General features: G+C 36.1%; 1 protein-coding gene across 9 annotated transcripts; it reads right to left on the bottom strand.

Moving 5' to 3' along the window:
• Nucleotides 1-5,092: 5,092 nt before the first annotated feature.
• LOC148864701 (Pentatricopeptide repeat (PPR-like) superfamily protein) lies at nt 5,093-17,669 on the bottom strand. 9 transcript variants are annotated; one of them, XM_088974491.1, is made up of 6 exons: nt 16,300-17,647; nt 13,131-15,915; nt 10,128-10,209; nt 8,674-8,719; nt 5,563-5,657; nt 5,093-5,285 (listed from the first exon to the last, which is right to left on the bottom strand). In XM_088974491.1, the coding sequence occupies exons 1-2, from the start codon at nt 16,605-16,607 to the stop codon at nt 13,851-13,853; spliced, it is 2,373 nt and encodes a 790-aa protein (XP_088830617.1). In that variant the 5' UTR covers nt 16,608-17,647; the 3' UTR covers nt 5,093-5,285; nt 5,563-5,657; nt 8,674-8,719; nt 10,128-10,209; nt 13,131-13,850. The 9 variants fall into 9 exon arrangements, with proteins under 9 accessions (XP_088830617.1, XP_088830614.1, XP_088830619.1 ...); XM_088974488.1 differs by having other exon boundaries at nt 13,131-15,954; nt 16,300-16,785; XM_088974493.1 differs by lacking the exon at nt 8,674-8,719 and adding an exon at nt 16,121-16,202 and having other exon boundaries at nt 13,131-15,954; nt 16,300-16,679.
• Nucleotides 17,670-18,344: the final 675 nt, after the last annotated feature.

The following is an 18,344-nucleotide window of genomic DNA, read 5'->3' as shown; positions in this document are numbered from 1 at the left end:
ATCTAGCAACTATTAAAAATTAAAAAATTAATAAAATTTAATAGTTCATAACTTAAAAATTAAAATACATTTGAGTTCTATTTAAAAATAACTGATATTAATAGGATAATTAAAATTAATAATAAAATGTAAGAGAAATATCAAAAGGAATAAAATAAATCATTTTGCATTCCATATAAAAATTAATTAAAATAATAAAATTAATAATGGCTCAATTAGAAATGTCATAAGAATCCTACTTAAGGATGACGATTTATAACTTAGCCCAACCTTGCTAGACCTAAAAATTCCCAAGCTCAAGAAACTATTTTCTTCTAATCTAGCTCTGACTCGGATCTACACCAAGCCCACACATAATGATAACAATAGGGTTGTAAATGGATCGAGTTCAAATCAGATCTAGTTGCACAAGCATCTACTTATCATTATTATGTCAGATTTCAAATCTGATTTGAACTTAATCCACAACCATCTTATTGTGTTTAAAATGACCAAAAATTTTAAAGTCTAAAAAACTAATTATTTAAAGAATATGCATAATAAACATATATAAATATTAAATATTAAACTTATCAATTATTAACTTTGTATAACTATACAAAATATATATGCGTACACATAATTATACTATGTATATACACAAAATAATATTTTTTATTGGACTTGGATTTTAATCAGATTGAATGGGGTTAAATCCACATCCGATCTAATTATTAATCAGAGACAAGTTCTAACATCCAAATTTAGGATAATTGCATTTGGAGTTGAATCAGTTATTGGGTTTTCAGAGTCCATTAACAACCCTAGCAGGCAACGTCCAAGCTCGACCAAGAAGTTATATGGTAAATATTATTATATAATATTTAGATAACAAAATTTATATTAACATATGGATAGAAATTTTTATATATTTTTATAATAAACAAAAATTAAATAAAAATACAAAAAAAAAAGTCATAGTTTTATAATTAATACAAACAAGCCTATCTTGTTCTCAAGCCTAAACAAATATTATTATGCTTGAGGTGTGGATTGGGCAAGGCCAGGCAGCCTTAAAAACTGCTAATACACTATCAAAATCTAGCACAAGATCTTTAATTTTGTTGGTTCATTAAATGGGGGTACCCATCCCCCATATCTCTTTTGACTTCAATAGTTTTAATTTTTAGTTAAAAACCCAAAAATAATGCATGCATGGATTGTACTTGATTTGATTCAATCCAATCACGAATGCCACATTGCTCTTAGGGTGCAACTTAGACAAGTTGGGTTAGGTTGAGGATTAACTCAAACCCAACTCAAAGTCTTAAACCTTGAGCTCAAGTTTAGATTAATTTAATTATGACTACAACCTAATTTTATATATTTACTAATATTTAAGTATTTTAAATATTTAAGTAATATTTACAAAAAAAATGTAACATTTAATGATTAATGAAGTAAAATAAATAAAATAAAACACTAAAAGATAATATGGAAACAATATTCCATTCCTTCCTTAATTATAATAGTTATCAGGTTTTATTGTTTCACATTCCCTTGACATCCTATGCATCACATGGGTCTCCACTAGTATATGATATTTGTATGCTCAACTAGTATCCATTCCAAATTTATCCAAGTATCATGATGGGATTCATAATATTTAAACAATAATCCCCCATTGGTAATTGTAAGTTGCACCAACAAAACACTCCCAACACCTTCCCAAAAGCCACTACTACCGCACATTGGTAACATCTCCCTTCCCTTGTCATTCATATATAGGGAGATGTTACCAATGTAGGGCTACAGTGTCCTATTAGGACTGTTGGGATTTTTGTTGGAAGCAAATCTAAACTCTTGGATGAATGAACATTTTCATCGAGACAAGTGAATCAAAGCGGAAATACATCGGAATGGCAATGGGGTGGGGCAAGGTTGGGTTTTGCGTGCCCCGTTTCTGACCCCAAGAGGGCTAAAAATCCCAACCCCATCCCCATTTTCATAATGTATGTATGAAGTTTTGCTCCCAACCCAATCAGTGATTAAAAAAATATCTGGGCCGACCTGAGCATGGCAGGGTTAAACCCCCACGGGATGGGTCAAATTGCTATATCTAAGAGACAAATCCTACAAACCCTTGCTGAAAAAGGTAATGGAGGCCTAGGAGGTAAGGCAGCCCAGCTAGGGTCCGGTGCACCAACCTAGATTGCGAAATTTGTCCATACAATGTCTGTACAGTGATATTTTGGTTAATTCTACATAAATTATGGTGTCAACAATCGTAAACCCTTGTTCAACAATATAAATATTACTTTCTACCTAGGGATGTAATGATTGATTTAGATATAGAAATAGTTGAATTTGGTAGAGAGGCATCAAACCCTATAAATGTGTACAGTGTATTCTTCTCCTCTTCATCATTTTCTTTGCTATGATATTCTTTACTCTCTTCACAACATTTTCTCTGATACCATAGCGTCGATCAATCACACTATAGTTGGCTTGTTGACAATTAGGTGAACTATGAGTGTTCTTAGATATGAGAATGAAATTATTCAGAGAGGTTCCATAGTCAAAATACCACCCTGTTTTGCAGTCATACTGATATGTAGGGGTGAGCATTATTCGGTTAAAACCGAATTACTAAATCGAAAATTTCAGTTTTGGTTTTTTCGGTTTGATTTTTTCGAATTTTGGGTATTTTGGTTTTTGGTTTCGATTTTTAGATTTAAAAATTTGGTTAATCGGAAAAACCAAATTAATTAAAATTCATTATATAATATTTAATATATAATATGATATATATTAATATATTAATATATTATATATAATGTATTATAATGAAATTAAATTTCACAATATATATTATAATAATGTATATATATTATAGGTTATAATATATAATATTATATATTAATTAAATTCAGTTTTTAACTAAAATAACCAAAAATTGAATTAAAATTTTCGGTTCAATTATTTTAGTTTTATTATAATTCGGTTTCAATTTATTTTTTATTTTTTATTTTGATTTAAAAAAAAAATAGTTTATTCAATTCGGTTTTAAACCGAATAAACCGAATGCTCACCCCTACTGATATGATTATTACACAAGGGATCCTCAATAAGTTTTAAGGATTGTATGATAACAATTAAAATGGCTGAACTGAATCAGTTATTAATTTATCTTGTAATGAATGAGTTATAAAGAAAATTATGAGCTCCTTGATTGCTGAAGCTGAAATTATATTGTCACCAGCATATGATCAATCATATATAGTCTATACTTGACCTTCTATTAGGACCATAGTTTTGAAACCAGACTGGACCAAACAGTCGATCCATTTGACTCTGGAATTGGTCACGGCTCCTGGTCTGGTTTTGGATTCAAAAATTATTTGTTAGAACTCAGATTGGATGGGCGGACTGTTTGACCCAAGAACCAATGGTCAAAGAGGTTTCATTTCCTCCGGTTTTCAAAACCATCATTAAGACCCTATACAGGTTTTAACTATTTGTTAGCTATAATATAGCAACAAATGGCTTTTGGAAATGCCTTGGGAAAATATTAATAGTAATACTGTAATAGCGTACGTAAATTTTAGTCCAATTTGCAATTGTTGAAACCGGCTCTCTTAGAGTATTTGCTCTGGATTTCCTCTATCCTTTACCAATTTCTGTGGCATCAATCTTACATTAAAAAGGTGGGTTTTTTTACACCAGTTGGCTCATGGCAAGTAAGGGTGTCAATGGACCGGCTTTGGATTGGATCCCGTCCAGTCCAAAATCAATTTGAACAGATTGGAAGGACCAACAAAGAGATATTGAATTGAATCAATCTGGCCCAAAATATTTATTGGATTGGATTGGACCCATCTGTCCATAACAAAGATTAGGTTGGACTAAGCCAATATCTGGTCCATTGATATAAGATAAGAATATATGTATCGATAGACCAAGTTTGGGTTGAAACCAATCTAAATCAAAATTAATTTAAATATGTTGGACAATCCAGACACTAAATTGGACCGATCCACATTGATCCAAAACATTCATTGGATTGGATTGGACCTGGTCCATTTATAATGGGCTTACATTGGACTAGATCGGATTGGAGCAAATCCAGTCCAATTGGAACCCCTAAATTGGCATGGCTGATTGTCATCCATTGCTTTAAATTAATCACTTGGCTTAGATGTCCGTGTATCTATTAGAAGCTAAATGATGTTAAATATATTTATTTAAAAAAATTGTATAATTTCATAAAGGAATGCCAAAATTATAAGAGATTCTAAATTTGCAAATTTAGAAGGTTATATGGTTTTATATATTCTTGATACCATTATATTATGTATACAGATATTTAAGAGACTCTAATTTGCAATTTTTTTCCTTGATGCCATTATATCATGTATGCATGTTAACCACTAAGGAAGGTTATAATGGTTTTATATATGTATGTGACATATTAAGTTGTTATCATTGTATTATGGATGTATGTATGTATCAATAATTATAAAAGATTAATGGAGCTCGACAGACTGAGCAATAAACCATAATAGAGAAAAATTCTTGGCGAACGCAAAACTACTACATTGAGTGTAAAGAAAGAAGGCGATGAATTGATTTTTGTCTAAATTGGATGTTGAGTTGTTAAAAGGAGTCTTCTAAATAAACCATTTTTGTACAGAAGGGTCAGCTTATTTTCTTCATAAAGGCATGTTAATAATACCATATCCATGTATGTATTAGATAATTATGGTGGTAAATATATCATTTAAAGACTTACATTTCCTCTGCTATGTACCGGCGATGTAGGTTATAGCGGCAGTGCATAACGAAAACCGCCGCTATACGAAAACTGCCACTAGCTAGCTGCGGATAAATCCGTCGATAAAAACTGAATATCCGCGCTGAAAAAAAACAAAAAAAACTCTTGTATTTTAGCGGCAGATATATAGCGCCGCTAAAAAGTAGATGCAGATATTTAGCAACGGATATGCCCGCCGCTAAAACCTGTTCAATTTCTTGAGACAAATTCGTAATTTATCCAACCTGATAGATAAATTTGCAATTTATCCAACCTGATTAACACATATAACATCACACCTAAATTTCAAATAAAATTTAATAAAAACTAATATATTAATTAAAAACAAAAGTACATCTTAAATGTGAGTTCTATACATTGATAATATAGAAAAAGGTATAAAATTCTTATTACATATACTAATAAATCACAAAAAATAAAAATTGTATCTTCAATATCTTCAGCAATGCCTTCTATCATTCTTGTATTCAACCTGAAAAACAAGGAAAACAAATATAAAAATTAGATTGTGCATGATATATATATATATATATATATATACATTGAAATAGGAAATACTAAAACAAGACATTTTGCAAACACCTAAGATTTATATGTTTAAAAACTAGTTAAAGATATCTAGAGAACTTAAGAAATTTGTTTTAAGGTAATCTAGAGTCAAAATACATATAAATCAAGAACATATCTAGATATGCAAATGCATGGCCGTCAATACAAAAACCTAAACAATAAAGATATGTGCGCCTTACCGACATATAAAATTTATAAAAAATGGATATGTGGGTCCCTCCAACACACAAATCATATAAAAAATAGATATTTGGGATCCACCAACACATAGAACCTGTACAAAAGAAGACGTGAGCTCCATTAGTTGATTCATTGGTTTGCTTAGTTTGGGACCCACCAACACATAGAACTTGTTACTTATCAACACACAAAACCTGTAACAAAACATGAAGCGTGGTCAAATGGAATCATTTGAGTTTATAATGGTTAACTGATTCATTTGTTTGCTTAGTTTGAATACAAATCTTAAACTTGAATTTCAGGACTCCTGATGATCTAATCCATGGGATGACAAGATTGAGTGGTCCATCCATGCCTTTCACTCACTTTATTTTTGATTGGATAAAAGCAATTCAATCATATTTTGTAGTATTTCTTCCTTTTTTTTAAGTTAAAGCAAAACAAATAATTAAGGAGAAGAATGAGGGTCTGTTTGGTTCCAGCGATTAGGACTCTGGAATGCGATTCCCATTCCGCTATTTACGTTCCTAATTTTTTATGACAAAAAACCCCTCAATTACAACCTACGATCCACCAAAGTTGTGTAAAGGAATAATACCTCCAATGTTCATACTAGCCGCTGCCACTGCCACTGTCAACCCCATCTCCGGTGAAGTAAGACAGCTGACGACCATCTTTCTCCTCCTCCTCCTTCTAAATCGGCTACCACTCTTCTTGCTCCTCCTCATTTTTTATTTAACTAACTGTGAAATATGGTGGTTCGTTACAGATCCGCCCCATCTCCGCTTCGGATCTGCCTTGATCTGATTCGTTTTATAGAGCTGCCCTATTCTCACTTTAATCTGCCTCCTACTCTGGTGAGACATTTTCATCTAATTGCCACTATCTTGCATGGGCCTTCTGATTCATCTACTTAAAACCAATGAACTTATTACCTAGAAATGCCAGAGAGATGAAATGCATTAGGTTTCTACCAATAATTGAAGTTCTATTTGAGTTTTCTTCATGACCAAAATAATCACATTTCTTCCAATCTTTGCCACTTAAATTTCACTTATAGGACAATTGGAGCCACTATTTCCTGAAAGGGAACTGCAAATGGTTGATGATCAACATCATTAACATGTTCATGAAATATTGAAGTTGTGCTTTGTGTAAACAGAAAATAGCCCAAAAATTGAGTTTGACAGAAATTCGCATGCTGAGACATATGAGCAGATTTCTGGGTTAATCTGAAACTGCAGTTCTGACTGAAGATTTTTGCTATCATGTTGTAGGGTTTCCCCTTGGTACAAGGACCAAGGAGGATTTAGTAGGAGATTGAAGGCATTCCCTATTAGGGATGAATTTGCAAAGTGAAGTCACTTGACTACAAGGGATATGTGATTCAAGTCAAATCTAGACGCTGGAACTTTTAGAGTTTACAGTCCAGTAAGAAAGTTGAGAACATAGATAGACACATCGGCTGTAGGATTTGTTAACTATACATACTTAAAACTCGGAAAGATTCATAGGGTACTCCTGTGATTGGAGAGCAGAAAACTTCCTCCAGTAAGAGTTCAAGATGTCTTCCTACATGTGAAATCACATCTAGAGACCACAGGTCAGGTGCTTGTGTTGCAAACACTGAGAATCCAAATCTCTCAAATTTACAGAAATGCTAAATCTGAGATATCCAGGAGATATGCAGAGAGGCTTCATCATCTAGCATAGCTAGTTTTAACAGTTCAACCATGATTCTTAATCACTGTAAAGAGAAGATTTAGGTCTGCCTTTTTATTTCAGAGATCTGATTTGAGGTCTATGTTATGATTTTTCAAAGAAAAAAAAAATAGGACAAGGTTTGAACCTGCATTTAGGCCTTTTTATTTCAGAGCAGATCACATACTGAAACATTTTACTCTGATCCTTATGATAACAGTAAAGAAGAACACTAGACCACTTGGTCACATACCCTGGTGACCCACCCTTTAGAAAATCAGTTGAGTTCTGTTTACCCCTTGTTTGTATAGAAAATCATTCAAACCGTTCGCTTCGCTTCTTGTCTATCGGAATTGAAGTTGTAATTTATGTGCCAACTTCCTCATATCAGTACGTTACTCTATTGCCAATTTAACAAGCTGTTGTCAACTAAACCTCTCACTAAGATGTGGGAATCTCCTTCTTTGTTATTTCTCACATTTAGCAGATTTCCCAGTTTAAATCCTTGGTGCACCTCAAGTAGTTCAAGCTGTAATGAGTCTCCTTGTCCTACTGATCCTGAATACAAAGACACAAGTTCACCGTAGCTATCTTGAATACACCACCAATGCTTGATACTTCATTCCCGTGATAATTTAACTTGAAAAGTTTTCAATAAGCATGGGAATCTTGAACCCAAGGTTTTGGTTTTAGACAACGATGAGGATAACTACAGGCCTCCAAAAAGGTCAAGAGATGATTTTCAATCCTAGGTAAACTTTTGGATGGTTAATAAGATGCAACAACATGATTCCTATTTCACCATCCATATTTAGCTTCTTTGATTGAAAACTTGAAATTTCTGATTTGCTTCATCGTTCTATTGTAACTGTTTGTGTCTTAGTCATTCTAGGATTTTTTTTTTATTTTTATTTTTATGTTTTTATTGATAACAAGAAGCAGGAAGATGTTCTTGCATAGACTTTTCTTTTAATTATTAACCATGTCAATGGGACCTATTAAAGTAATAAAAAGCTTCTAGTTAATCAATGAGGTAAAACCAGGACTAAAGATTCTTCAAAAGAGTAGGTCAAGGAGATCAGAACAGAAATAAAAGCATTAGTTATCCTGAGAAATGCTTCAAAACACAAATATGCTATTCCTACATCTTCTGTAGATAGAAATCTGTCCTGAAAAGGCCCCATGCATTTGCTTCTCCACTCGCTATTCATTGGGCAAATTTCAGATTAAAAACTCTTGTCCATGCAAAACAAGCATGTCTTTGTGGGCAGTTTTCAAATTAGAAATATTTAAAATATGGGTGATGGCTAATATGACTCATGGAAGATGTCAATGCATGGTAACTGTTCAGGTCTAAGTTCACATGGACTGGGTATTGAGCACATAAACCAATCCAAAAGGTCCCCTACCTGAGGGAAAACTTTGGCAGACTATAAACAATGGTGTCATCATGGGCTGCAATTAGAGAAACAACCAATAAAAAACAAAAGCAACTAGTATTTGACAAACAAACAAAAGAAAATTATTAACTGATATATGCTCATTATTAACATATTGATGGATTCAGCTTCTAACATGAATGTATGAAACATTACGCATCAGTCTTCCAATACTGAAACTTCACCCCAAGGAAAAACAAAAACAGGGGCCAGACCCTTAGGAATTATTGAGAGACTTTATATGAAATATAGTGCCAATATGCACATGGGCCCTATCTTCCTCCAAAATGATTTCTGCCTCCAAATTATATATTTTGAAATTGATAAAAGCACTTGTAAAGCATAGACATGCCCAAGCTATTGGTTGACAAAAAAAAAAAAAAAACTTTATGAAAATCTGGGGAGGTGAGTGAGATCCAAACTGGGAAAGCAAACTAAAAAGATTACTCCAATAACAATACTTTCAACAGATACGAGTTCAAAAATAATATGGGATGGAAGGAATGGGGACTGGTTTAAGAGGAAAGTTGTGAAAGTGAAAACAGAGGTTAAGGATTGGGAAGAAGTATTGCAAATCCTACTGGAGACGCTTCAGCCAAAGGAGAAAATCACCCTCATCCCATTTGAAAAGAATAAGGCAATATTTGACATGGCCGAACTTCAGACTGTGAGCAGAATCCTTGAAACAAAACTTGGCCAGATTGCAGTGGAAAATTGGTCGCCCTCCTGTAACGAACTGAATATCTCGCATAAGACCATAGTTATCAAGATTCTGGGTTTACCCTTCAACCTCTGGCAGGAGCACATATTCCATAAGATAGCAGTGGCCTGTGGTGGGGTCTTGGAAGGTTTGTGCATGCAAAACCTTCAAGCGGCAAAGATTAAAGTTGCAGGTGGAAGATTGGAAAAAATCCCAAGAAGCCTGGACATCTTCGCGGATGACTGTTGGAGAAAGGTGTGGTTGGCATCGGAAGTCAAAGCAAGGCTGTGGAACAGTTCAGAGGTAAAAAAATCCCATGAAGCTCTTCATCCATATTTCTACTCTCCCTTGAGTTGCAGAGGTCCATGGTATCTATCTACCAGAACGTTTAGCTCTCTTACAGTGGTGCTACGCACTCCAGCTTTTTTTTATTGGAATCAATAACTTTCATTAAAATAAGCAGTTAATACACTATCAACAACTCAGAGTATGAGTGTTTGCCCCAATCAATTTCAATAATTAGAACACAGCCCAAAAAAGGTTTTCCCTGAAGGTCCCCCTGCTTTTCCAAAGTATCAGTCACAGAATTGGCTGACCTCTTTACCCACTTGAAAATTACTCCAACATCCCTTGCTACACTGAGTAAACAAGAAATGTTTCTTATGCCACAAACTAGGTATAAAAGACTAGAAGGGAAGTGGAAAAATAAGAAGAGATAACTTACCTGTTGACAAGATAGATCAATGTTGAGCTAGGAATGGTAGAGGGAAAATGGAAGGCTTCTTGTACGGTTAGAAAAGTTTGACCTGCAAAACTCATCCAAATAATCAAGAGATGGTAAAATCGACTATGTTTAGATGCTCTCGCTGAGATATAATCAAATAAACATTTTATTTTTAAATTTATTCAAGGAAATAGGGAATGCTTAATATTCCCAAAAAAAAATAATTTGGGTAGAATAATTTAAAAAAAAATAAGACACCTCTGTTGACAACTTTGTGTGTACTACTCTCTAAACAAACTATTCCTCATTATGCAATGGAGTACAAACACACCTTTCAAGTTTCCATCTTAGTGGGTGCACATTGAAATTTGTTTGGTCTTCTGAGCAAAAGGTGATTGGTTTTGCAGTTTTTTAATGCTGTTATCAAAAATATTTAAGTGTTTGAGGTTCAATGAGGTAATCTGAAGGAGTGATTACGGTGTACTGAATTTATCTTGCATAGAGATAAGACTGCTATTAGATGAGGAAAGTTGGATTAAAATGATAAATTGTGCAACTAAAAGCTAAAACCCCCCTTGTTGAAATGAAACAGTTCTTAGTAGTTACAAAGGGCTCTCAGAAGAATGGACCAATTTTGGAAGAGTAAAATCAGTAGCTTGCTGTGGTAGATGGATGTGGAACCAGATACAAAGGCTGGTTAGGGTTTTTTGAAATTCACTGTATAGGTTGAGTGCAGTTGGAGAGTTTATGTGAGCAATCAGGGGTGGAATGCTGATGCCAATATAAGAAGGAATTATGAGAAGCTTTAGCAAGAGAAAATTCTTAAGGTGTTAGAAACTATATAGAATTGGCAATTACCCTAGTTTTAGAATAAAAATACAATATTTTCTCTCGCAACCTGCAATGAGAGACTTAAGAGATTCAATTATTTATTAAGGATCTTATAAGGTGCTTCATCATTATTAATATATTTGATGTGACGTTGTAGGCATGAAATAACGCTTTCTCTTTCCCTGCCCACCAAGTTGCTAATAGTCTCTCAATAGTGAAAATGAATCTTATCGTCATACTATGGCTGTCATAATAGTGTAAGTTTGGGCTATATGGATATTACCTGGATTTACTGCTAAAATGTGAAACCCAGGTTCTGGGTTCTATGATGCAACTCATTGAAAAATATCAATGTAGAAGTTTGACAAATTTCAATGGAAAAAACAGAACGCTTAAAGTTTTCTAGTTTTAAGTACAGGTAAGATGCATCATTCACTTAAATACAACTAAAAAATTAATTTAGTTTCTCTTTGGTTTATTTCTAATTGAAGGTGTTTGTTCTAGGTTATGGATTCCAGAATGCAACTTCTAATAAAAACTTTATTCAGAAACTTAATTAACATATTTTTGGTGGAATAAACACAATCTTGAAGGTTTTCTAGTTTTAGTGAAGTGCCTTGCCACTTTGAATATAGCCAGGCAATTAAGTTTGCAGTTGCATCCTTGTTGTATTGCTCCTGCTAAAGTTTGATCTCCTAGTAGAACCCAAATTAACATCTCAAATTGCCTTTGAAGCCACTTATCCATTGATGAACCTTTCAGGATCTTACTACATTTCTACGTTGCATGTTTGAATTATGAATACAAAAGTCTTCATAACAATATATCTATATATGCTGTATCACCCTGCTTGCATGTTATGTTTCTTCTGTAACAGAAGTACTGAGCTTGGGTGTTTTGCTATTTGTATAGGGATGGAGTCCTACAAGTCACCCTTCCTAAGTTTTGAAAATTCAATACACATGCATATTCAATGTATATGAGTTAGTTGTTTTGTATAAATCGTTTCAATTAATTTTTGAAGTTCATTGATTTATGCATATAAAGACACCTTACCATTGTAAGGACTATGTAGATGCAGCCTTCAGATGCTACTGTTGTATAGATAATGGCTCATCTTCTAGAAACCAATCAACTGATTGGAACAATGATCAATTGGATGGTTGCAATAGAAGCAGGTGTTCTAGTTTTAGAGAAAAATAGCACAATGCAACTCAACATTCTGGGGAAACCATTAAAGATGTGAAGGCTTTTAAACCATTCATGCATATACAACTACACTTGTATAAACTATATGTTGTCTTGTTTCTATCAAAGCAAAGCCTAGTGGTTCTCTTGGCAGCACTTCAAACTTCAACTGTTAATGATCTACTATGTGAAACAAAAACTGTAGAGAAAGATGAAGAAAAGAAGAGGTTTTGTGAGAAGAGAGAAGAAGAAGAGAAAGAATAGAGGATAAGAAAGCAATCTAATATGCCCCCCCCCTCTTATTGTAATTTATACTTTAAGTAAAAAATATGTACAAACACCAATATGCACTTTATAGAGTGGCTGACAAAAAAAAAACTCAATAAAAGACTTAATAACACCACTCTAAAGTATCCCAACAGGTGTGTTGTGGTCCCCACTCCCAAATTAAACAAATTAACCAACAAATTTGCACAAAATAACCAATAAATCCGCACAAATTCCTCAACCTAGTGGCAGCACAATTCAATCCCAAGCCTCTGTTGGAACAAGTCAACAATTGTACAAGTCTAAAATGGACTAGTTCATGTGATAGAACATTTCAATTCTCAAATTTCATAAATTTCTCATACATCTCTACTGCACAAGTTTGCAGAACTACTACAACATCAGAAGGAAATTATACACATATTCTTGTATTAATGAGCCTCAACTGGGCAAAAAAAGAACAACCGAACCATCACTTCTAAGTCTTTACATGAAGATATCAGGATCATAGAGAGCATAAAATAGATCCCTAGCCCATTATTCTTCCTGTAATGGTGCAACAAATCAGGCATGAATTATAATATAATGGATGAGCATGGAAACTATGGCTCACAGAGCAAAAGTGTTAAATTAAACCGGCAACAGAACCAAATCAAACATTTTGTAGATATTAAACTATTATTATATGATTAAGTATAGCTACCCATGAATATGTACCTCTCAATGGTTCTTCTTGATATCTAGTAACTCAAAGATATCAGCATGCCAAGGCTCCAAAAACACAACAAATGCACCAATATCAAGCATGAGCAGCACAATTATAGATATCTCCATGGAATTTCATGAGAGACGCCACTGCAGCATGAGTAAATTCATGAAAACCTAGAAAAAGATTACTTGCACATACTTTTGTACAACTTTGTCTACAGAGTCATTTTGGCCTCATCATCAAACTCTAAGACACCAGCCATCTTAGTTCAATACTGGTCCTGGTACTTCTCCATCACTCTAAGCAAATTTCAAGAACTTCACCATCAAAACAAGAGGTTAGGAGAGTTTCTGCACCAAGACCCCAATTGCCACTTTTAAAACTCTTTCTATACTTGGCCAGGTATCAACATTGACAGAATTTCTGATTGCATCCATTCCTTTAGTGCTTCAGCCATTTGCTTCACACAAATCTGTCTGGGGAAAAGAAAGACACTTGTCTATGAAGCAGCTGCAATAACACAAGCTTAATGCATCTATCTATCTCATGTCTTAATCTCTTTGTTCACTTGGTAGGTTGGCATTATTCATATGGCAAATTGTTAATAGAAACTACTCCATAGTGTGAAGCAGCCACTCTGCTGGCCATGAAAAGGAAAGGTTGGATCTGGATTTTTTCAAAAAACAAAAAAAAAAGTGCAGATATGTCTATCAGCTGAAATATGATTGCTAGCCAATCACTTTAGAGATCCTCTCAGACAACTCAGAAGCAACTGAATACTTATCGCTTTCATAACATGCAGTCATGAATGCCACTAAAGTTACACGGTTCACATTTGAGTCTTTATCCAATAATTTATGGAAGAACAAAGCTGCTATTTCTATATTCTTCTCACTACATAGCTTTCTGATTAAGGTATTGGCTGTTCGAATCCATAGCTTCTTCTCTAGCTTGTCCAAGACAGCCATGGCATTGGCAGAGTCATTCCTCTTGCAGTACCCATAAGCTACTGTCAAGCGAGTAACTTCACACGGGGAAAGTCCCCTGTCTACCATGGCATCATAAAGCCTGCGAGCCTCCTCCAGCTTTGCCTCTTTGCAAAGTCCACTTATTAGAGCACCATAAGTAAAAGAATCAGCTACACAACCACATTCAATCATCTTCTGAAAGGCCTTCAAGGCCAAGTTAGCATTTCCATCCTTGCAGTACCCACATATCATAGACGTATAAGTTTGCTTTGTTGGAACCAAGCCAAGCCCAAGAGCTTCTTTAAAGAGCCTCTCACTGTCTATCATTCTTCTTTGCCGGCAAAACGCTGCAATCAAGGTGGTGTATGTATGCATGTCAGGATGGCACCCTTCTTTGATCATCTTATTGAACAACTCCAGGGCCTGCTCAATGCAGGACCGCTTGCAATGCTCAGTTATGAGGATGGTATATGTAACTCGGTCAGCTTGCAGTCCTTGTCCAAAGCCAGTTTGGAACAGCCTGTAAGCCTCTTGAACCTTCCCATTCTTGCAAAGGCCATGGATGATTGCATTATAAGTAAATATATTAGGTTTGCAACCTTCTTGTATCATTCTATCCATCAATTCGTTTGCCCGAGTAAGGTTCCCTGCTTTACACTGCCCATCAATCAGAGTTGTGTATGTATTGGTGTTTGGAATTAATCCCTGTTCTTGCATCTTTGTCAACAACATCTCAGCCCGGTTCATTTTGTTCTCCTTGCAATACCCACTTATCATGGCAGTGTATGTGTGCACATTTGGCTTGTAAGTGTTGCTACGAACAAGCTTCAAAAACAGCCTAAATGCCCTGTCTGTCCAACCTTTCTTGCAGAGCCCATCAATTAATGCCGTGTGAGTATAGACATTTGGTTTCCAACCTTTCCTACCCATTTCCTCTAGGACTTCAAAGGCTAGCTTGATGCTTCCTCTCTTGCATAACGCATTGATTAGGGCAGTGTAGTTGACCACATTTGCAGAAAATCCCGCCTTACTCATCTTCTCGAAAAGACCCAACACCTTACCAGCGTGGCCCTTTTTGCAGAAGGCATCAATAATCAAAGTACATGTTACATTGTCCACAAGGAGGCCTTTGTCTGACATTGCATTCAACCACCGCTCTGCCTCTGCAATGTTTCCTGCCCTGCAATTAGCTTCAATCATTATCTTGAAGCTGCAGGAATTGGGAGAGACACCTCTTTCAAGCATTTCCATCAACACATCAGTAGCAAGCTGCATCCAACCTGATTCAACTGCAATCTTAAGGATGTAGTTCAGTGTATGGACAGTGGGGGGTAGGCCCTGGTTTTGCATCTCAATTACCATGTCAATGGCTTCCTTCAATTTTCCTACTTCAGAAAAGCTCCTTACCATACACCTCAGGACTTCTTGAGCTCTCTCCATATTTCCACGATCCATCAATGAAGTAGCTGCAGTTATATACAAGCGCATGAAATGCCGGAACTTCACAAAGCTAATTGCCCAGTAGAAGAAACTCAAGGTCGCCATGGAGCCAGCAGTATCAGCAATTGAGGCAATGACAGCAAGGGCCTGTTCAGGGGTCAATAGGGCTGGATCTATTTGCAAATGCAGTGGAGCATGTAATGCTGTTGAATTGGCTTGTGGGTAGTATGACTGACAGACTTGAGAGCAGACTGCATGAACTACATGTTCTAATGAAGAAGATGGTAAAGTAGTAAAATTACACTGAGTGTCTTCTACCATATTTCCTCGTTTCACACAAGTCCCAGTGAAGCAAACACTATCCATTCCCTTCTCTAGCACTTCCCTGTACAAATCCCGAGCTTTTTCGTCATTCCACCCGAACCTATGAAGTTAGAAAAATATCATCGAATATGATTTATGGAGAATATGAATCCTAATCATCACTCAATACGTTTCAGTACGAGAAATGCATAGGTTAAGCGTCGAACACCAGAATGGCTCCTAGACTAAAAGAGGATATGAATAAAAATCAACAAAAGCATCCAAACCTCAAGGAAAACCTCGCTGGTTCTCGGCCCATTTAAAATTTTTGAAAAACGATAAAGTACCATGTTTGTTGTTCAGGAGAAACTGTATTACACGGTTGAGATTGAGCATTGCATCAGCACTACGAGAGGAGGAAACCTCTAACTGAAAATGTGAACGAGGTTAGTATGATTGAACATACCTGGATTGATCCGAATCATCCGAATTCGGTTTCTCCGGATTTGCTTGAATGGTTTGCTCCAGAAAATTTATTTTGGAATTGGGTTTCTCTATGAGCACGGCCCTTGAAGTGTATTTCTCTGAAAGATCATCTGATTTATTTGCAACTGCGGATTCTGAACCTTGCTCCTCTGAATTCTTTGTTTCCGACATAGTTTTCCCGCTTAAGATTGGATGATGCAGAGCCGAAGCTAAGCAAATAGACTTGGGGCTTGCACAAGAGCGGAGAAGCCATGGCGAGAGAGATGAAGAAGAGTTTGAGATTTTCATCGGTTATTCTTGGCAGAATGAAGTCCAAAAGACACCCTTGAAGTTGACGATAAACCCCTCCCGTCCGGCGGACTGGTGTTTGGGGGCAGCTCGTAACGTAGTACGGGGGTTTAAGGTTTGATTTTTAACTTTGTGCCCGTTGAGGGCTGAAGCGCAGCGGCTCATGACGATAAACGCTTTAGCTGTATAGCAGTGAATTAGCAGGCTGTGGAACGAATGATAATGCTCCACGCGAGTGATCAAATACATTGTGGGGCCATGTATTTTTTAACAGTGTTACTAGCGGAGTAACCCGTGCTGAGCACGGGAGTGATATTGGACAAAATGTCTTACATTTCATGGAATAGGGATCATGTTAACAGAAAATTTAAAAGAGCTTCTTTTTATTTCCTAATTTATACCAACTTGCCCGGTAATAAGCTCCACTGAAATAAAGTGCATTCAAGAAGTCTAAGCAACTATCAACTTCAGTGAGGGCAAACTCTGCTCGGGCAGCCATTACTGCCTTGCATTGAGAATATTCCCAATGCAAGGTTGGAAGGTTGTTATAACGGTGTGGATATGGATTTATTCTGAATAATGCTGGTTTTTATTTTTAGGGGTGAGCATTCAGTTTTTTTCGGTTCAAAATCGAATCGAAAAAATTGAAATTTTTAAAACCGATTTAACAAGATAGCAAACTGAATCGAAACTGAAATATATAGAAATCGATTAAATCGAATTGAAATCTTTTTCGATTATTTTGGATATTTTGGTTAAAACTGGAATTAAGTGAAGCCTCTCGTGTTCTATCAAAAACAAAGGAGAAGAAGAAGAAGAAGACGCCCTCAGCGGCAGCCGACAGTCGGTATAGGCAAAGAAGACGTAGCGCAATCGGTAGTCGTGGCACTCGACGGTCGATACTCAACAAGACAAGGAAGCCTCAAGGGGTTGACACCGTAACGTATCAGAGATCAGTTCCGAGAGGGAACGATTGGGAGCCGCAAGGGGGTTCCAAGATGGACGGTTCCTATCTTTTGCAGGGGGGAAGGAAGCATGAGGAGAGAAGAAGATGAACTAATTGAGGAGGGGATTTGTCAAGGCGTGGATTTGCAAGTGCTAATTGACACGTGTAGGACCAAGTGGGGCCCACATTGGGTGGGTTTGTTTTGTTTTGAGAAGCTTTCTCGAGGAGGTTTCCGAGTAACATTAGTTGCATGACCGGCCCGACCCCCGAACAGGCTTGAACATGTATTTTAGCCCATGGGCTTGACCTCGGGCCTAAAAGCCCGAGCCCGACTATTTTACGGGTCGGGCTCAAGATTTGTTAAAAAAGCCCGGCCCGACTTTTGTATAAGTTGAACCCTAACCCTAAATAGTAATCCCTCTCTTATCATTCATCTCTTTTTCTTAGCCGAACAAACTCCCTTCTCAGTCATAGTCTCACATAACCAAACATTCTCAGGAAGACAAAACCAACACAACTAGTGAACTCCAGCGGTGACTAGTGAGTCCTCTCTCTCTCTCTCTCTCTCTCTCTCTCTCTCTCATTTCATTGTTTGGTTGTTCCTCTTCTCATTTCTCATTCTCACTCTTAGAATCTCAGTTCAGTTCATTTATCAGACGTGAACTTAGGCACCAGCGAACACAGGCATCGACAGCGAGTCCTTTCTCTTTGCCCTTTGTTCTATTCCTCTCTTATTGTTTGGTCGGCAGCGAACACAGACACAGACACAGGCACCGGCAGCGAACACAAAC

This window comes from Nelumbo lutea, chromosome 3 (assembly GCF_056320005.1).
Source record: "Nelumbo lutea isolate HS-2025 chromosome 3, American lotus-T2T, whole genome shotgun sequence".
NCBI lineage: Eukaryota > Viridiplantae > Streptophyta > Magnoliopsida > Proteales > Nelumbonaceae > Nelumbo > Nelumbo lutea.
The sequence above is the reverse complement of the archived record's forward strand: the minus strand, read 5'-3'. Positions and strand labels throughout refer to the sequence as shown.

Coding starts and splice junctions, on each gene's coding strand:
- LOC148864701 (XM_088974487.1), bottom strand. CDS start 16,607: ATGAAAATCTCAAACTCTTCTTCATCTCTCTCGCCATGGCTTCTCCGC. Junction 15,955..16,299: donor GATGATTCGGATCAATCCAG/GTATGTTCAATC, acceptor CTAACTTCATAG/GTTCGGGTGGAATGACGAAA.